Raw genomic sequence first — 20,883 nt, forward strand, 5'->3', positions numbered from 1 at the left:
CTGTCACATGGCAGTTGGCAGGGGGCGGGGGAGGGGGATACAGGTCTCCCTTTGTAGACAGAGTCATGCTGTGTGACAACATGTAAAACATTTTTTAAAGCTTAAATTTTGATGACACAAAAGCAAAATGTGTCTGCATTTTTTAAAAGATTTTTTAATTGTTTTTTTCTAGAGAGAGAGGGAGAGGGAGAGAGAAAGAGAAACACCAATGTGTCAGTGAAACATCAATCAGCTCCTTCCTTCCTGGATTTCAGCTGATTTACTGAGGATCAAACTGAAACCCATGCACGTGCCCTGACTAGGAATCGAACCAGCAACCTTTTGGTGTATGGGACAATGCCTAACCCACTGAGCAACACAGGCCAGAGCTGCGTCTGCATAGATAGATAGATAGATAGATAGATAGATATAGATATAGATCTCAGAGAGGAAGGGAGAGGGACAGAGAGATAGAAACATCAATGATGAGAGAGAATCATTGATCGGCTGCCTCCTGCACACCCCCCACTGGGGATCGAGCCCACAACCCTGGCATGTGCCTTGACCAAGAATCAAACCGTGACCTCCTGGTTCATAGGTCGATGCTCAACCCCTGAGCCACGCCAGCTGGGCAGCGTCTGCATTTTTAAAACAAAAGATTGGGCCCTGCTTCCCTGTTCATCCTTGTGTTCAACAGCTTCAGACATCCCCGCGGCCATGGATGATGTCCCTGAACAAGTTCTGCAGCCTGCTCCTCCACTGTTGGAGATACACCAGGTGGTCCCTACACCACAGATATCCAGATCTGTGAATAAATACTCCAGCTTGCTCACCTGCTGTGGGCCCCCTCAGGCATGTCCCGAGGAGAACCAATCTTCTATACCTGACCAGGCCTCCTGGACCACCCCCGAGACAAACTCCCAACCCTAAACCCTTCCCTCAAGCTGCTTTGGGGAAACCCAGTATAAAAGATTTTAAAGCATGAATGAGACATTGTGGAACTTTTATTAAAATGCCTCTTGGAAAAAAACCAAAAGGGTTAGTATGACAGTGTAGGTGGAGAGTGGGGATGATGTGGGGTCTTCCTCTGAGGAATTCAAGGGATACCCAGAGGGAGAGGGGTCAGTACAGAGTAGAGATACAGAGATAATGGCCATTTTGTGACACTTAAAAATTTATGATGATGGTAAGGAGAAAACATGAGAAATGCAATTACTGCAGTAGTCAAGATTACATGACCTTATTAATAATAAGAAGAAAGAAGTTTGGATTAGGCCAAATTTAGGACACGGAGCCCTTCTATGATATCTGCACACTTTGATTCATGAGTTTACGTGGATTTCCACACGTGAGTGACACACCTTTTCTTCCATCCAGTCGCCCTGCGTGTTAAGAAAAACAATTGCTGTTTTCCCTTCTCTCTGGATGTATTCCTAATTAGTTTTCTTTCCTTTAATTAGAAGACACTCTCTCAACCTTCGCATCATCCCCTAACTTAATGAGCTCCTCCAGATGTTGAATGAGAAACAAAAAAACCACAGGGGAAAAAAAATAAACAAAACAGCTGGACATTAAATACAGCGAGAATTACCAGCAGCTTATTTTGGAAACCAGGCCACATTCTCACATATTCTAAGTAACCACTGGTGTGACATTCTCCCCCTAGAAGTGATCAGCAAGTGGCGCGGGCACGTGGCGAAGACGCGCTCCTCGTCCTGCGGCAGCTGTCCCAGCGTGTGTGAGACCTGCCTGCAAGGCTCTGCTGATGACGTCGCCCAGATTTCTCACTTTCCATCACGAACACTGACCTCCTCCACCCGGCATAGAGGAATGTGACATATTTTCTTCTTAGAAAACGAACTCTTTCGGGTGACAAGGGGGGCCAGCATGTGTGGTCACTACTAATGACCGGCTTGCATTGTTATGGAAGCCTGGAGTGAAGAGCCCCTGCAGGACAGGGCACCCCGAATCCACACTGCAGCTACGGCAGCTTCCCGAGGGTGCTCAATGCATGGTGAGTGACTCTGTGAGCCCGGGACCCACACCCTTCTTCCCTCTCAGATGGAGACCAGCTGGGATCCACAGCGGAAGCCCAGTGCCTCTAAGGCCTTTGTCATTGGTCACATGGGGTTTTCTTTATCAGGGGACCCACTCATCCAAGAAGACGAGGAATGATCTGGTGGTCACTGTTAGTATCACCTCCTCAGAGCCTGGGACACTGCAGTGTGCGAATGAGATGGTACAACAGGTGGACACACCATGGCCAAGAAGCTAGGCCACTGGCAAACTCCATTATTCATGAGATAAAACCAAAGATATGTTTCCATAGTTTTCGTAAGTGTGTAACAAATATGTATAAATAAACATGTAAAAATAAATATATATCAATATATTCAAGTTTGGCAACGTTCATAGCTATAAATGAACTCATCCATTACAAAAAAAAAACTGGAAAGAAAGTAAAATCACCTATGTGATTTGACTAGCTCTTAAATTTAATCTCATGGCACACATAAACTAATTACTAAAATTCTTTGGTATACAACACAATATGTTATATTTTTTGCCAATGTGACAAAAGAATAGGTATAGTTTTGATTCATTAACATCAGACAGCTATTGTTGCATTGACGTCATTTTTTATTTTGCGATCTAAGGGAAAAGAGGTCAGTGCCTCTAAACCAGGGGTCCTCAAACTACGGCCCGCGGGCCACATGCAAATACAAATATTGTATTTGTTCCCATTTTGTTTTTTTACTTCAAAATAAGATATGTGCAGTGTGCATAGGAATTTGTTCATAGTTTGTTTGTTTTTTTTTAAACTATAGTCCGGCCCTCCAATGGTCTGAGGGACAGTGAACTGACCCCCTGTTTAAAAAGTTTGAGGACCCCTGCTCTAAACAGTCAGGCACTGCATGTTTTAAAATTCTCGAGGCACACCTGTTGCAAGTCATTGGCTTAGATCTTCCACTTCAGTGTCTTTTCTATATATGTACATGTTTCATTCCTTTTACTCAACTCTTATTACAAAATTACATGTTAGGCCTTTGGCCAATTATTTTTGACTTAAAAAATGTCTTTGATGTTTGCTATCTTTTGCTATCTGATTTATTTTTACTTTATCTTCTCTGGGAATCTGCAAGATATATTTATCCTGCCTTTAATTCTTCACATGGCTACTTTAAGTTTAGAAATTGCTTAGTTGATATTTTTACTATTAAAGTTAAAAATTAAAGTCATTTTATCTCTTCACAAAAGATAAAATTTTTATTTTTAGAAACAAAGGGACCTATTTACAGTCATGAGAGCGTCCCCCATGAGTACACAAAATGCACGTAATGGGTACACATACAAGTGAACCTTTGATGTCAATTCCTTGCCATGTTCCTGGGTGGCAGTGCCCTCATTGCCCTCTCAGCACCATCATCACTGTGACTTTGCCCCCAAGCCCAGCTTCACCACCTTGTGGGCCACACTGTTGCAGGCTGCTTCATAGTGGGCTTGAGTGGCGGGCTTCCCTTCCTGGCTCTGGATCTTCTCATCCTTTAGGCAGATAAGATGAAGTTCACAGCTTCTTCTTGGGTAAGACCTTGAAGAGATAAAATTTTAGTCCATTTTTACCATCTCCCAATATCCCAGCTTTTCCTGATGAAACTTGAGAGCCAAGACGCACACCACCCTCCTTTGAGGAACCAGGTTCTCCATCTTGCTCCCATTGGCCACCACCTCTCCTGCAGCATTTTGCATTTACTCAATGTCACTTTCCAATGCCCTCTGCTGAGTCTTGGCCTGTCCTCCCCATTCCTGTTTGCTTCAACACCTACTCTTCCTAGGCATCCTATCAAAAAGTTCTGCTTTTCAAAAAAGTAGCATGCTGTGTGAACCGTGTGATCCAGGTGGCATGCCTGTGTCAATGAGAAGTTTTTCGCTATAGTAACAAAGGCCCTACACCAAGCATGTCAGATTCTCAGCCTGCGGCCGGCCCACAAGGAATATTTTTGCAGCCCAGCCAATATAACAGTAGGTAAGAAACCTTTTAATAAAAATTTTGTAACTTGATTTTTACAATATTCTACTACAACGTTTGCTAATGGCTGATTACTATAATATTAATTTTTATTAAAATGTTCTATTATTTTATGTTAACGATTACTCATTTATTTCAGCCATTTGTATTCAGTATGTCTCTATTGAAATAAACCTACGTTTCTATGAAAATTTAAGCTTTTGTTTTTTTGCTGCCCACATAAACTTAAACCGTGTTTATTTGACCGAAGTTAGCCTTTGAGTTTGACATGCTTGCCCTACACCAACAGGCTGGAACAAGGGGGACCAACTAGTTGTGCACTGAGGTCTGATTTGCCTCTTGTGCTAAGACAGTGGTTCTCACCCTTCCTAATGCCGCGACCTTTAATACAGTTCCTCATGTTGTGGTGACCCCCAATTGCATTGTTACAAATTGAACATAATTAAAGCATAGTGATTAATCACAAAAACAATATGTAATTATATATGTGTTTTCTGATGGTCTGAGGCGCCCCCTGTGAAAGGGTCATTCGACCCCCAAAGGGGTCGCGACCCACAGGTTGAGAACTGCTGTTAAGACATGGAGAATTAGTGTTGTCCCCGGCTGGAAGCCCTCATGGTCACAATGGGGTGGCCAGTGTCCCGCAGCACTGCGAGCTTCCTCCCTAGTCCTGCCCTCTGGATGGAAAATGGCTCTGTGCCACAATCAGAATGTTTTCCCAGCAGCCTCCACAAATCTCTCCTAAGGTCTCACTGTCTGAATTGGGTAAACTCTCATGCCTCTTAGGGGTCAGGCATGGAATGGAGTTAGTCCTATAAAAGTCAGGCCTCCTGCCTGCTGGGCAAGCAGCCAGCCCTCTGAGCGGCGTGGCCATACAGGGGAGGCACAAGGGGCCACCTGAAAACTCTGGAAAGGGGGTATAGGGAACACAGGCGCCCTCCATGACAACAATTTTCCTTTGTCTTCATTGGGTATAAGATGTTAGAATTAGAGTGTATTTTCCTCAGTCTCTGTGCAGCTGTGACATTGGGAGAGGCCTAATATCTGTTTCCTTTATAGAACACTAACTTTTGTTGCATCTCCATAATTAAAAATAATAAAACTGCAAGCATTATTTCTGCCTGAAAAATCCTAAGCACTTAAAATCTGTAGGTTGTTTTTTTTTTCAAGAAAAAAACAATTTTCTTTAATTTTATGTCTAATTATGCTTCTCTTTTATTTGCTTGAGCTTTTTCTATAAGGACATTTGTAATTATTAGTCTAGATTCTGTTTCTTGACCTCTCAATCCACTTATATCATCATTTATTGACAAAGAATAAAACAAATAGCCTCATTTATCCTGCACATTTAAAAAAGTGTGTCCTTTATGAAGTCGGTCAATACCAAAAGCTAAACAGATAAACACACTCCATTACCAGGCAAAAGTAGTCTTACTTTTTATCATGTACTTTTGCTCTTTGTTCTATGTGATAATCAATTCATGTGTTAAAACCATCGTAAAATATTTCTTGACAACATACTATGCTGGCCCTAGACCAGTGATGGCGAACCTTTTGAGCTCGGCGTGTCAGCATTTTGAAAAACCCTAACTTAACTCTGGTGCCGTGTCACATATAGAAATTTTTTGATATTTGCAACCATAGTAAAACAAAGATTTATATTTTTGATATTTATTTTATATATTTAAATGCCATTTAACAAAGAAAAATCAACCAAAAAACTGAGTTCGAGTGTCACCTCTGACATGCGTATCATAGGTTCACCATCACTGCCCTAGACGATATTCTGCTAAGGGTCCACAGAGGACAGTGCTTAAAAGTACTCAAAATGGTTATTTTTTTCTTCTGTACTTATATTAGTTTATTATACAACTGACCCTTGAATAATGCTGGGAGTAAGAGCACCGACTACTCTGGCAGTTAAAAATCCACATATAAATTAGGTTGACCCTTGATTCCCAACTGTAAATTGAAAATAAACATTTGTTCCTGTTTGTGTTCAGTTTTAGGGTTGCCCTTTATATTTTTTAAAATGTGATTATATTTTTGACCACGTAAAACATTTTCTTCTTGCAAAAAAATGCTCATCCTATGCAGAGTTCTCTCTTCCTTTCTATCCCCTCTCCCATCCCCACTCATCTCCTGAGTGACTGTTTCATCATCAGGACTTCATATAGTTTAGCTAGAGAGTGCCCAATCCCCTCCATAGTGTAATAGTTCTCTTACTACAAATGGCATTAAATATATATCCATGTTTTAAGAAGAAATTTGCATGCTTTTTCAATACAGTGTCACTTCTTGATGTTTGCACATTTTTTCATTGACTGTTTCACTCTTTTGTTCCTTGATTGCTTAAAACGTATTATCAATAAGGGTTTTTATTAGTACCACGCTAAAATGAGGGTTTTGAGCCCTTACAGGAGGGTAAGAGCTGTTAGTACTTTCCTCCGTGTGCCATTGCTTTTCATCATACTGTTCTAGGGTGGGAGGAGGGAGGCAAACATTTATATACTGTTGACTTCATTAAATTTTCTTCATTTAATCTTTATTTGAGTTCTAGTTGGAAAGTTTTCACTACTCAGGTTTAAAAAAAATGTCCATGTGTTCTTCTAATAGGCTTGTGGTGTCATTTTAATTTTTTATAGTTCTCTGACCATTTATTTGTACTTTATTCTGTTGTCTGTAGTGAGATATGGGTCCAATTTTGTCATTTTTTTAAATTCCTATTTAGTTCCTTTGATGTTATTCATTTTTGCCTTGATAATATGAGATGCCACCTTTATCAGAAACGAAAGTCGCTTGTTTTCTTGATCTGTTTCCTCCTCTGTCCCCTGGCCTATTTATCTAGCCATGCTCTAGAACCATATCTGGTAGGCCTGGCAATCCCCTTCCTCCTTACTCATCCTTTATAGAGATTTTTTAGAAATTCTTGCACAATTACTTGTCCATAAAAATTTAGAAGTAATTGCACCGCTATGACAAATACTGGCATGTGTATTGGATTGGTGCTCAATTCATACGCTAACTCACATGGAATTGAGTCTTCCTATCAAAGATCAAGGGATACCTTCCCATTGGGTCAAGTCTTCCACATAGGCTTTTGAAAGTATTTGAAAGTTTCTCCACATAGAGTTTGCAATTGCTTATCAAGTTTATGCATAAGAATTTCACGTTCTTAGTTGCCATTTTAACTGAGACTTTCTCTTTTCTTATGCCTAAGTGGTTGTTACAGGTCCATAGAAAGACTATTGATTTTTATGTGTGTCACTTTTTTATCCTCCTAAATGTTCCCAAGGCAATTTTTAATTATTTAAATAGCTTACTCGTGTCTCAAGGTCATGTTGATGAATGGACATCTCTTTAGAGGCAGTAGATACACACAGACACAGACACCAAATACCAAAACAATCTCTACAACTTACACTTTAGACTATTAGTGAGCCAATCCCCCAAGAAATGAAGCAGACTCCTCCTTCTGAAAAGTAGATTTTATCAGCTGTTTTTTTGAACAGCAAAACAATGGTAAGAAAATATTATGCCAAGAGTCTCAGCACAACTTCCAGCCCGGTGACTTCCCAGCGATCAGATCCTTGGACTTTCCTCACAGCATGGCCCCCAAACGCCAGTCCTCGCTCCCACCTCAAACAAAGAAATGACTCCATCCCCCAAGCCAGACCCCTCAGGGCATGCCAACGGGAGAAAAAGAACAGGAAGAAGCGATTGAACATATAGAAGTAGAAAATGAAATGGACAGACTTAATGAACAAGCCAGTGAGGAGATTTTGAAAGTAGAACAGAAATATAACAAACTCTGCCAAAACTTTTTTTCAGAAGAGGTCAAAATTATTTTGATGAAAATCCTTACTTCGAAAATAAAGTTCTCTCCAAAGAGTTTCATCTGAATGAGAGTGGTGATCCATCTTCAAAGTCCACTGAAATCAAATGGAAATCTGGAAAGGATTTGACAAAACGTTCAAGTCAAAAACAGAATAAAGCCAGCAGGAAGAGACAGCATGAAGAACCAGAAAGCTTCTTTACCTGGTTTACTGACCATTCTAATGCAGGTGCAGATGAGTTAGGAGAAGTCATCAAAGATGGCATTTGGCCAATCCGTTACAGTACTACTTGGTTCCTGACATGGATGATGAAGAAGGGGAAGGAGAAGAAGATGATGATGATGATGAAGAAGAGGAAGGATTGAAAGATATTGATGAAGAAGGGGATGAGTATGAAGGTGAAGAAGATGAAGATGCTGATGAGAGGGAAGAAGGAGAGGAAGATGAAGGAGAAGATGACTAATGAACACTGATGGATTCCAACCTTTTTGAATTTTTTCCAGTCCCTGGGAGCAAGTTGCAGTCTTTTTTTCTTTTTCTTCCCCCCACCTTGTGCTCTGTTGCCCTGTTTTTTGAGATCTCTTTTCTCTCCTTTTACTCCATAGTTCTCACCTTATTTGTGGGGGAAGGGGGATATACCTTGAGCAGATACAGTGGGAAAAGAAACTTTGCCCCTTTCTGTTCCAAATTCATTTTTATCTCTTCCTGTCTCAAGAACAAATGTAATGGAATCAACACCACCATGCTCTGTGGGGAAAAAGAAAACCTTCTGCTCCCTTAGCTCTGCTGGGAGCTGGAGGTGGCTAGGCCCCTGTGTAGAAGTGCATAGAATTCTAGCTCTTTTCCTCCTTTCTCTGTATATTGGGCTCAGAGATTATACTGTGTCTCTATGTGAATATGTACAGTTAACATTTACCAACATGTATCTGTCTACTTTCTCTTGTTTCAAAAACAAACAAAAAAAACTTTAAAAATGGGGGGTTATAGAAGGCCAACAAAGGGGTGGGTTTGAGATGTTTGGGTGGGTTAAGTGGGCATTTTGACAAGATGGCTTCTCCTTTGGGGTGTTTAATTGTGACGTTTAATGGACATCCTTGCAGTCTAAGATGATACTTTTAAAATAAAATTCTCTCCTAATAATAACTTGAGCCCTGCCATTCGATGGAAGAATCAGTAGAACCTGTAGGATCTTATTTGGAATTGACATTTCTCTATTGTAATTTTGTTCCTGTTTATTTTTAAATTTTCTTTTTGTTTCACTGGAAATGAAAGATAATGCTCAGTTTTAAATGTTAAAGGTGTACAAGTTGCTTTGTTACAATAAAACTAAATGTGTACAAAATAAAAAGAAGATATTATGCCAAAAAAGTAGAAGTACTGGCCTCTCCCATTGTGCGTGTAGAAAATATTTAGAGAAGGCCTGTGCATGGAAGGCAGCGCATTAGTGTATTTAAAATATGCTTTTTCCAAGGTGGCAACTCAGCCAGGGGCCCTCCTCCCTCCACAGGCACTAAAGGACCGATGACAGGAATCACTTGGCAATTGCTCACGGACCCTATTCAAGAGCATGATATTAAAGTTGAGAGTGTACCTCTGCCCTTGGTGTTATTTGCAGATTTAAAATAACAAAGTGCTAAAAATATATATTATAACAAGTTACTCCCTACCATAAATGCATCAAGGCAGCTGGAACTGACTTTATTTAAGGTATTAAAATTGAAGTTGATGGTGACCCCACATTATTCATTACATCAAATGGAGATGCCTTTAAATTTATATTAAATTCAATTTAAATGCCATCAAAACCATGGTTGACAAAGTCCTGACAGATGAATATTTTAGTATGATTCAATAGCAGTAAACTTTATTTTCTTACCTTGAGGCAAGGTGATGCCATTTTATATGCAGTAGGGTGAACTGGGTTTGTAGTAACATGGCTTATGATTTCCATAAAATAAAATTTTATCTTTAAAATGATTTTAAAGGGTTTAAGTCTTGAACTCTGAAAACATCTCTTCAGGGTGTTTCTTGCTTTGCTCATTACTTTATACTATGAAATCCATTAGCTCCCTTAGACCACTTTTCAAAATATCTTCTGGTTTAGAATTAACAATTAGTCATCTTAAAGGTTTTATGTTTGATGTTGACATTCAGTAATATTTCACTTTGACTTTTCCACTTACAGCTCTTGGTCATAGGAGGAAAATTGCCTTGCCCAGAAATTCACTTGTCATTGGTGTTGATGCTTAGGTGTTTAATGAATAAATGAAATGATTAATTAATTGATTAGTTAGCTAGTTTTTGTAACTTTTTTCAAGAAACAGCCTCCTATCTGCCCACTAGAATAGTTCTTGACATAGTAGTTTACAGGCCACAGCCATTCTCCCTAAAGTGATTATTAGTCAGATACATTGACTCTATATCAATAGAGAGAAATAGCTGACCATCTCTGCACTCATTGAAACTTGGAGACCTCAGGGAAGGATTTTCTCGTAATATTTGGTTCCTAGAACTGAGAGTCCTGACTTCCCAGTCTGTAGCCTTTACTGGAGATTTACAGAGGCTCCTGGGTGGGATCACATCCTATAAAATACCCTTAATGTACTGGGATTATCTGTAGCCCAGTGCATTTTTAATTTCTGTGAGTTTGTGTCTAGCTAATGGCCATTTCTCCCTAAACCAAAACAGAGGCAGTGCAGCTTTAGAGTCAGAACAGATGAAATTAAAAGTCAAGAAGCCATTGCTCAGCTTTTAAAAAGCAAACAGCCTTTAAAAAGCCAACAAACATAACAAAACAAAAGGTACCCACTGGATTTGGGAGCCAGAAGGTCAACTGCAAGAGCCAAGTCTTTGAGAAAGAAAAGGATTTCTTGAACTCCAAAAATTCCCATGAAACACCAAGAATCCAAGTCTGGTGGGCAGAGGACAGAGAGGGCATCCCAGAGAGGTGGACACAATGCAAATCTTTGCCATCAACAGAGGGAAGAAAGGAGTTAGGGTACTGCCCAGCCACTGCCCCGGCCACCAGAGATCTCCCCGGCGCTGCAGACAGGAGGGCTGGCTCTGCAGTTGCATGGACCTAGAGTGCCCTGGAGGGAGCTGAGAGCCCTGGCCACCCAGCTCACCAATGCTGGGATGCGCTCCTAAAGTCAGAAATCCTGTGTGCTCAGAACTCAACCCAACAGAGCAGCAACCTGGGCCAGGAGGGGCCGAGTCTTGGGTTGGTATAGGAGCTGAGGTGTGAAGTCACACATGCCAGCTGCATAGGCTGCCAGGGCAGAAGCAGAGAGAGGAAGGAGAGGAAGGAAGAGCCAGATACTCTGAGAGTCTCTTATGCTCTAGAAGAGTCTGGAGTCTGGGTCAACCTGGTAATGACTGAATACAGCCCAAGCTAAGAAGTTACCCTCCCACCCACATACACACATGTGGCCACCAGCAACAGAAGCAGCTTCTAAGGAAGTTGACCTGATACAGAGAATGGAGCTCCTTATCTGTGTGATGGGACAGTGACTGCCAATTTTAACTCAAAAGCTAAAATCTGAAAAGGAGATGGCCCCTTGCTTTTTTGTCTCATCTCTGTCATGAAGGAAGGCAGTACAGAAGCCCTGGCTGCTGGAATGTCAGGGTGCAGGTGGAGATCAGAGAGACAGAGGATGACCAGGTACCTTCGACCCAACATTCCTTTGCATCTGAATGGTGGTGCCCAGCAGGCCATCTTCACATGGCACACTGGTGTTGTGTGTGCACACGTCCCTGTGCCCTAATGTCCTGGTGTCATCTTTGAGGAAAATATTTCTCCTTTGGGAGCCTCATCATGAACTTCAACTAGTGCTATTTCAGAAACAGCAGGGAAGAAAATGCAGAACTAAGTTCATTCCTTTGCTAAAAGTATTTCCTGAACCCCACAAAAAGAAAATGTGGGAAGGTGACATACACAGCTGCAAACCACGTTTCAATAACCATATGGTGAATGTGTGGTGTCTTCTCCCTGTTCTCCTTAATGCTCTTTAGATATTGACATGGAACTCAGATTTCACAGACTCCATAGAAAGAAGGAAGTGGGGGCTGAGGGTGAGGAGGCATCTGATGATGTCAGCCACAATCCTCTTGCAAGCTGTGATTGGCCCTATAAATGTGCCAGACCATGTAGTGGCCCCTCTAGGCCCACCACTGCCTCTCTCCCAGGGTCACAGGTATAACATCCTTGGTAATGAAAGCTTGACCATTTTATGGAGATACTATGCAGACAAGCTTTCATTTTACTCCCTGTCCTCTGGACTCCTTAGGAATGCCTCCTGCCAATAAATGATCATGATCATTGTTGCAATTAACATCATGATTTCATCTCCAGAACAGGAGGGGTGGTCCTGGTGGCCCAAGGCAGGTTTTCGATTCTGGAGTTCCACACTGTTTTCAAGGCTAATCTGGTGAGCTGCCCAGTTGAAAGAGCAGCCGCTGATCCAACATAGTTTTTAGTGGTGACCATTTCAAGTGCTTTATTTTGATTATTCCATTATTTTTATAAATGCTTGGAAATTTTATTCCAAAAATATTTTAAAATTAATCCAAAATGGGCCATTTTTAAAACTGTAGTAAGGGGAAAAGAATCCATGTGGAAAGACGTTCAATTTCTGCACAAAATCAGTCACTTCTGGGTGGGAAACAAAGATTTGTGACCCTACAAAGCAGGTTTCATCTTCTTCCTGGTTCTGTGGTACCCAACTTGGACTCAGAAGTAAAAATAACTTCATGATATGATGGTTCGCCTAAAGTATTGCATTTTGCTAACTTTTCACATGATTAATTTAGAGTAAAATTACTATGTGATCATGCATATTTACACATTCTTTGTCAATTCAAAACTATATCTATTTTTAAAGGAATGTTTATTTTCTCTATGTCAGAATCCAAATATACACATTTATGAAATTAATTACCAAGTCCATTTGATATTTTTGAGTCATCCTAGTACCCAAAGGCTATAGAGAGACACTGGAACTTAATGATTCTGGGTACAATATCCCTGCACACGCATTTAAAAATAGAAGCCATTACATTTTCTATCTTTTGCCAAATTGCTAATAAGTGAGCAGAGTGAAGGATGACTGTGATGAGTCAGTGCCGACTCAGCGCCTAGTATATCCTCAACCCCAACAAGTGTCAGAATTATTCTGCGGCCATCACCTGAGTCATGCACAGTCCAGGGGAGCACCCTCGGGAATCTAGCACCACTACCCCTCCTCTGTTAGGCACAGTGTTCTCAGACCTCACTCAGGTAGGCAGGCACCAGGATCAGGCTCATCCATGCTTCTCAAATGCCTTTGAGAAAAGCCAGCAGTGCCCAACTCCTAAAGATGCCTGGATGTTCGCTAAAACAAGCAAAACCTCAGTTTTCTGTCGATTTTCTACCATATCTCCCTGCCCGGGCCTGAAGAAGGCAGTCTTTGGGTGACCCAGCACTGGGAAGAATTGCTTTACACATTCACACTCTCATGCAGACACAGGGCGTCTCCCTTTGGGCAGAATCTCAGGGAAACTGAAGGCTCCACAACCAGGAGCTCAACTCAATGTAAAATTCCAGGGAGCAAAATTTCATGAATTATTCTGATATCAAAAACTCCTAACTCAGAAGGTCACATGCTTGTGCTGGTCTGTATTACTCAGGAAAAAAGATAAAGGCTTATTATTAATTATGTCATTAATCACATTATTAATTATATCATTAATCACATCAATCAGATTCATCGGTTAGTGACACTCCTGTGGTCACAGTAGTCACAGAACCCTGGCATTGCCTTTGAGAATGTAACTATGAGTCATCTGTGACTGCATCCGTGGCTTTGGAATTGCGGGCCATGGGTGTTGGGGACAAGTGTGGGAAGTAGCAGATAAGATGGGCTGGACACTGGTTGGCCCTGCCTTTCTGGACACTGAATTGCTGCCCCTCCCCATACACATGCTCTATCAGTCCTACCAGTGGGGCTGATCCCATTGCAGGCATGATACATGTGGCTGGTCTATGTTCAGGGGCTGGTCTGGGGCTGGGAACAAGCACAGGCCAGGTGATCAGCACACTCCCTGCTCTCAATGGCCACAGTGATGGTCCAGAGATGAGCATCACCACTGACAGACCAGTTAGTGGCCACAGCTGGGAGGGTTGCTTCATCCTTCTCTCAGTCCATCTCTCTTTAAAACATCAAGGACAACTGCTTCCATGTGCAGACAAACAGGGAGACAAGGTCGCCTGCACATTTGGTGATTGTGCATAGTGACCATTGATGGTCTGAACACGAGGAAAGGGTAAATGGAATTTATCTGTGGGAAATAAAATGGCCTTCTGTAGGCAACGAGTCCCATCATTCTGGGATGGTCCTTGACCTGGTGGACAGGCCCCTCTTACACTCTGGTCACCTCTGGGTTCACAGACACCCCATGACACCACGCTCCAGTGCACGTGAGCTGCCATGCACTGGTTTCGACAATTGGGCACATCCTATACAGCCCTCCTGTAATGGAATGGTAGCCAGAGAATGTGTGTCAAGATAAAGTTCCATTGCAAAGTGAGCATCAGAGACACATTTTTTGAGGGAAAACATTTTTCATATTCTGAAGTAGAATGAAAGAGATTACACAATATCTCACAGACACTGGGCGCATGAGTGAGCCATCCACTACACGTGTACTTAGCATGCTGGTCTCCAACCATCCCGGGACTTTAAATTCAATGGATTTTAAGAGTAGATGTACTCGACAAAACAAAGACTTAGCTAAAAATGATTTGCACATCTCCAAAACTTGAGTGTGTGTGATATGCATTAAAACGTGTCAAAGTTAAGCCTGTAAGTCGCAGGCCGGCTCCTGGATTCAGGGACAGGTTTCGGAATGAAATGATAAAAGTAGATTACATCGCAGAGCTGCAGTGAGACCGCGAGAGTCCCGAGAGTGGCTGGCTTCTCCCTCTCCGCCTTGTCCTCAGCCGAGTGGCAGGAAACAGCTGGCCGGAATTTCTGAGTGCCCTTAATGAAGAGGGCTCTGCGTTGCTCATATCTGCTGATTAAATAGAATAAGACTAATATTCCTTGGTGGTTCCCAGAAAGAACCTTGCCTGGGATATCAGTTGAGTTTCCACACCCGTTCTGGGTTCCTCTTGGGGGGAGAAATCACACTTGGAAATTAAGCTTCGAATGGCTTGGTCTTTGTCAGTGAGTTTTTTTCTTCCCACGCATTTTGAGCAAGTTTCCTAGATTCAACTCAGAGGTCTGGGCTGTTTTATTTGTTGAGACCTCTGTCCTCAGAACGGGAACCCAGGGATTTGTAGAAAGGTCTCCACTATGGCATCCTTGGAATGATGGAGTGAACCCACAGGGCGCATAAGACAGAAACAGTCAGTCTGGAAGCTTCCTGAAGCGAGGACTTCCACAAGGGCACCACAAAAATGTTTCCAAGCCCTGCTAAACACGGTTTGGGCACTAGGAGCCCTCTCTCCCTGGCAAGAGAAGACATGACAGTCATGGGTCATTGTTAGTAGTTTGTACCCTTAACTGTTTACTGAGATGAGAGACCAATCACCACAGCCCCAGTTTTTCCCCCTGATTAGCTAGTTTAACTTACGTTTTGGGGGCTATTTACTCTTTTTATTGATAGGCATGCACTATCCCCACCTCCTGTCAATAAAGAATGCCCACCACAAACAGGAAATAGCAGAGGGCGGACTCAGCTGTAGGCTTGCTGACCCTGGAGCCAGGAGCACTGGCTTTGCCCCACTTAGTCCCACAGAAGGAAGGGTCCCAGGTAAGTTACAACAACATATACCAATAATCAGCTACTGACAGATCCACCAGTTGCTTCTGAACCGTTCAGTACACCCTCAGAAAGAAACATACTGTAGAGCTACACACATACACACACACACACAACTGAGACACAGTTCACAAACCTATCCAATTATATTTTCTATTATATCCCACTAGAGGCCCTGTCCATTAAATTTGTGCATGGTGAGGGAGGGTGTCTCTCGGCCCAGCCTATACCCTCTCCAATCTGGGACTCCTCAGGGGATGTCCAAACCGGCAGTTGGACATTCCTCTCATAATCTGGGACCTCTAGCTCTTAACCGCTCATCTGCCTGCCAGCCTGATCACCCCCTAACTATTCCCCTGACAGCCTGATTAATGCCTAACTGCTCCCCTGCTGGCCTGATCACCCCCAATTGCCCTTCCCTGCTGCGACCCACCTCCTCCGCTGGGACCAGCCTTCTCTGCACCACGCGGAACCGTGGGATTCCCAGGCCTCACAGTGTGGAGTGGCCACTGGGCCTGCCTCCACTGTGCATGCAGCCATCTTGTGGTGGCCATCTTGTCTTGGCTATCTTCTGACGTCATGCATGAGGGTGTGACGTCACCTAGACTTTTATTAGTATAGATTTCATCTAAAAAATACTGCTAATTGAGCTTATAACCCACTATAGGTCTCAACCCACAGTTTGAAAATAAAACTAAATTACTGAGTCCATCTCATATACCCATGAACACTTCAGACCATGGTCAGAAGCTCGTGTCCATGTGACAGTTCCTACATGATTGAGATATTTCTGTTCCTATAGCCACGCTCTGTCCTATGCCAGGAAGACACACTGACTGAGTAGCTATGTAATGAAACTTATGACATGGCCTTTTATCCAAGGTAATTTAAACAACTTAATGGAAAAATAGATGTTATTGGTGAACTTCATACGGGACTTGCTTTGTTCAAGGAGCTCTCATTACCTTAAAAGATCACACATCAACCCAGAGAACCTTGGGATTTTAAATTCTTATATTTAGAGGGATTGCATTGATGCTCCTTTCCAATTCTTGTTTAATATATTAAAAGTACAACACCTATAAATGGCTAAATTGGAATCCAGCATCAGGAATACAGTTAAGTGCAGTAATATGAGTTTAATTAATTAACATGCTGATGCGGGCAAGGCCACAGCCACATAGATTGAGGCATGAGATTGAGGTCCATACTTTTGATCCGAGATTGTGCATGTGGGAAGTTCTGTTTTATACTCTGGGTTTCATGGTCTGAGCTTGCCTTCCCTCCCAGAGAGGAGCTGCTCACCCATGGTCAAAGGCACTCCCACTAGAGTAGACAGAATTATAGACACTTCGAACTACCTGAAAATTCTTGAGTGGTCTCCAGCCCTCAGAGTTGAGAGATAAGATGGGGATTGTGGCTCTTGAAATGATTTCATCTTGCTCTAAACTCAGAGAAGTCAACCCACAAGCCTAATCTCATTAGCTCTACATTTTGTGGAGGCCAGATTGGAAAAAAAAAATAAAGTTGGTTTTTTTAATCCAAATTCACATCCATGAAATGGCATCCCCAAGGGAAGTTAAAATGAGACTTTGAAATGAAATTATCTAACAAGGGCCGTGCAAATGATATAAAAGGGTTGGGACCCACTGGGACCCTTCTGCCTACTTTTCACTCACCCCTGGATGTGGTTGGGACAATTTTTCATTTGTAAAATCCAAGGTCATTTTAGTCACCAGTGACGTGCTTGTGAAGAATTATTAATAGAACTTGGAACAACACTACTCAAACAGAATCATGATCTATATGCCTATGACAAGTGCCATGTTAAGGATTCTGAGAGGTTTGGATAACAATAGCTGGGCTTTCTCATATAAATGGAGCACCTGTCAGCTTTTCCAATAAAGAACTTTCACTCTGAGCATACTAAACTCTTCCTTACCCACCTGCCATCACCCTGCCAGCCTGGGTAAGGTATTTTTAAATGTCTTTCAATCTGTTTCATGACTTCTAAGTGCAGTGGGAACAGTCTGTCCACGGGTAAAACACTTCCTCCTGCAGCCAGCGAGCATTTGAGAGGTGGCAAGCCATCACATGATCACTTTTGCCTTTTTTCTTCAAAACCTCTTCATGAACATGCTGCAATCTGGAAAAAGGGATTCTTCTCAAGGGGAAAAAGAAGCCAGATTCTGGTTCCCAGTGCAGTGTGTCCTGTGACCCAGTGTGCTGTTAGGGACTGTGGGCACAGCTCCTCCCCAGCTCTGCGAGAGGTGCCTGTGCCCTCAGGGAAATCACATCCTCTCTGGGATGCAGTTTCTGGGGCAGCCTCCCATGGCTGCTGGAGCATTAATGAATTAATATTTGTAAAGTACTGTGAGGGACTCGGAGATCAGGAATCCCGTTCCTCCCCTCCCAGACTACAAACACATGGAGAAGAGACATGCAGACATGAATTTGGCTTTCATTCCATCGTTATGTTGTAAGTTGCAAACCCCCACTGATTCACTCTGTCCCTTGAGTCCTGCACTCCCAAGTATCCTGCCTAAGACTGGGACTCAGAAGTTCCTGGGCCCACCTGGGACATCCACGCAAACAATTTGCTGATACTACCTTTCTGCTGTTCTAGCAGCAAAGGCTCTAAGTCAGTCGAGTGAGTTTACACAGGCTTTCTTTTCAATGTCATTCATCTCTGCAATGTCTCTCTTCTGTCCACTGTCAAGAGAACACACCACTATTGAAGGGTTGGATTGCTTTCATTTTTAAACATTTCCTTTTAAGTTTGGAATCTTATTCATGAACAGTATGCCCAACATCCATTTGTAGTTTAGAAGTTTTGTGAACCATTCTAAGTTATTTCTCTAGTAAAAATTTCTGTAAATAGTGTGATAGAGTTAATATTCAATGTATTGAAAAAGATACTAAATAGTTATTAAAGTATTATAAGATCATCTGATTTCTGTGTGCTTCACAGGTACTTTGTTATAAATATAACCTTTTCTAAGAAAATAATCCCAAATCTGTTACTACACTGTTCACTTCTCAACCAAGAAATTGGTAATGAAAATATTTCATTCGGATAATAAATTAATTGCTCTGTCATCTGATAATTTTTAAGTTTTATAGAACTGTCTACAAATGGAAAAAGAAAATGAAGTCACACAGTTTCTTAGGAGTGGTTCTGTGGGATCCGCTCCAGGCACAGGTGAGGCGGTGAGACCAAAGAAGTTGAAGGATGTGGCAACTGGAGCTGGAAGGTGGGCTGTCTGACTCTATAGCCAATCTGCCCTTCCCACAGCTTCTCAGATTACGAGACACCAACTAATATACATTTAAAACACAGTGTTCAAAATATTCACTCTAACAGTTATTCTTTTTGAAACACATGCACCTGGCACTGTGTAGAGCATGGAGCCACACGGCTGGGTCATGGGCAATCCCCCCTGGACACTTACAGAGAGGCCTACAGGGAAGCTCACTATGACCCGCTGGCCACTGAGGGAGGATCTCAAGGAGGCCAGGCAGTGCAGCCAGGGCCCCCTTGGTGAGGATGGCTCCCATGAGAGGCCAGTGGGGAAGATGGCGAGGTCACACAGCCAATGGTGGGCGCACATCTGCAGGAGGATGTGCTCAAGAAGAACTACCCACACTGCTCCTTACTCTTTCAGAAGCAACTTGTGTACTGACCCTCAAGCAGTGCCTTCGCACTTCATCTTAAACTTGAGATGTTTACTTCTCAAAACCTGGAAATGTGTGCCCACTGAAACTCCGCATGCAGGCACCTCTTGCCCAGCTCCTGATATATGTGAGACAGCTGAACGAAAGGAAGAGGGGCTCCACCGTGCCTTGCAATTTCTCCAGGCAGCTAGTGCTAGACAGAATATGCCAACTTGCTGACTGGTGATGACTGACAGTCCCCAAATATTCCTGAAATACGCGGTCAACTTAATACGTCTTGCTTAAGGGTTGTTAATCCATGTGAAATAACGTAGACATAACTCCTGCTCCAAAATTAGATTGTGCAGGCGAAGCAGGAATCACAGGGGATGAGCCTCGGTGTGCAATTAGGGGAGCGATGCAGTCTCCTCCAGGAACTGTGTGTGTGTGTGTGTGTGTGTGTGTGTGTGAGAGAGAGAGAGAGAGAGAGAGAGAGAGAGAGAGAGAAAGGCAAAGATATTGTGTGTGATGTTAAAGACTTAATCGACTTCAACTAATGTTTGAGCCAAGCAAGCTCAGTGGAAAAAAGGGAGAGTTTAATAGAAAGTGCGAGAGATAGGACATGCTTATGTGGGTTATTCCCTCAGTTAGTGTAAGTGCAAGAGCCTGGCTGGTGTCCCATGGAATCTAGTCAGCAAGAAGCCAACAATGCACTCATTACAAGAGAGAAAATTAAAAGAACGGTTGGCATAAACCACAGCTCTATATAGCTCATCTCCCTTTCAGATTTTGAGTTATTCAGGGAAATTTAAACTCTATGGGCAAGGAGAAAGATAGGTAGAAGGAGGGTAGAAATAGAGTTAGAGAAGTTTATAAAAAAGTAAAGGTCTCAGAAAAGAAAACGAGGGCTGACATTTTAGTTTCAGTTACCAGAAAAACAAAGGCCAGAGCACCTTCTTACTCTTCATTTGCTGAGCTCTGGGTGAGCCTGGGGTCAGTCCCAGAAGTGTCCCTGCCCCAACCAGCACCCCTATATGACATAAGGTGGCAGCCACCTGGGCCTGAGAGCTGAAACACTGGTCATTGCTACCTTTTTGCCTAGCAATGGTTTTGGATTATACAGTTTGCTTGTGTGTGTGTGTGTGTGTGTGTGTGTGTGTGTGTGTGTATTTTCAAATGCTAAAGCCCTTTTTTTAAACTTGCTGTGAAGTCATTTAAGAAGGACTGATGCTAGCAGCTAGCTACTCTACTCTACTGAAATCAGAAGGGACGTTCTGCCATTCCCTATCTGTTGCATATAGGATGGAGTTTGTGTTCATTTTCCTTTGCTGTATGTTCACACAAAATTATAGGTAGGTAGTTACTGAGAAGATTCCCACTGATGGTGATGAGAACTTGGAAAATCCTCACCCACACAACCCTGGGCTGGTCCTGGACCATTGTCTTCATTTCATCCATGACAGTCATTTGCCCAAAGGCTAGTTAGCGGCAGGGCCAGCTGAGGATGGGGCTTTGAGGGGTGTGGCACAGGGAAGGAGAAATTACCCTGGAGGAGTAGACTTTGGGTGAAGGCTTAGCTGGGCTGTG

The 20,883-nt window shown here is 42.6% G+C and overlaps 1 protein-coding gene across 1 annotated transcript in view; it reads left to right on the plus strand.

The window, feature by feature from the left end:
- LOC102760731 (protein SET-like) overlaps positions 1 to 8,434 on the plus strand; it is a 10,979-nt gene extending 2,545 nt beyond the window's left edge. Inside the window, 4 exon segments of the mRNA XM_015563119.1 lie at positions 677 to 740; positions 1,646 to 1,717; positions 7,838 to 8,112; positions 8,115 to 8,434. Of these exon segments, the coding sequence (XP_015418605.1) occupies positions 677 to 740; positions 1,646 to 1,717; positions 7,838 to 8,112; positions 8,115 to 8,305 (602 nt within the window). The 3' untranslated portion in view covers positions 8,306 to 8,434.
- The last annotated feature ends 12,449 nt before the right edge of the window (positions 8,435 to 20,883 follow it).

This window comes from Myotis davidii, unplaced genomic scaffold (assembly GCF_000327345.1).
Source record: "Myotis davidii unplaced genomic scaffold, ASM32734v1 scaffold135, whole genome shotgun sequence".
Lineage (NCBI taxonomy): Eukaryota > Metazoa > Chordata > Mammalia > Chiroptera > Vespertilionidae > Myotis > Myotis davidii.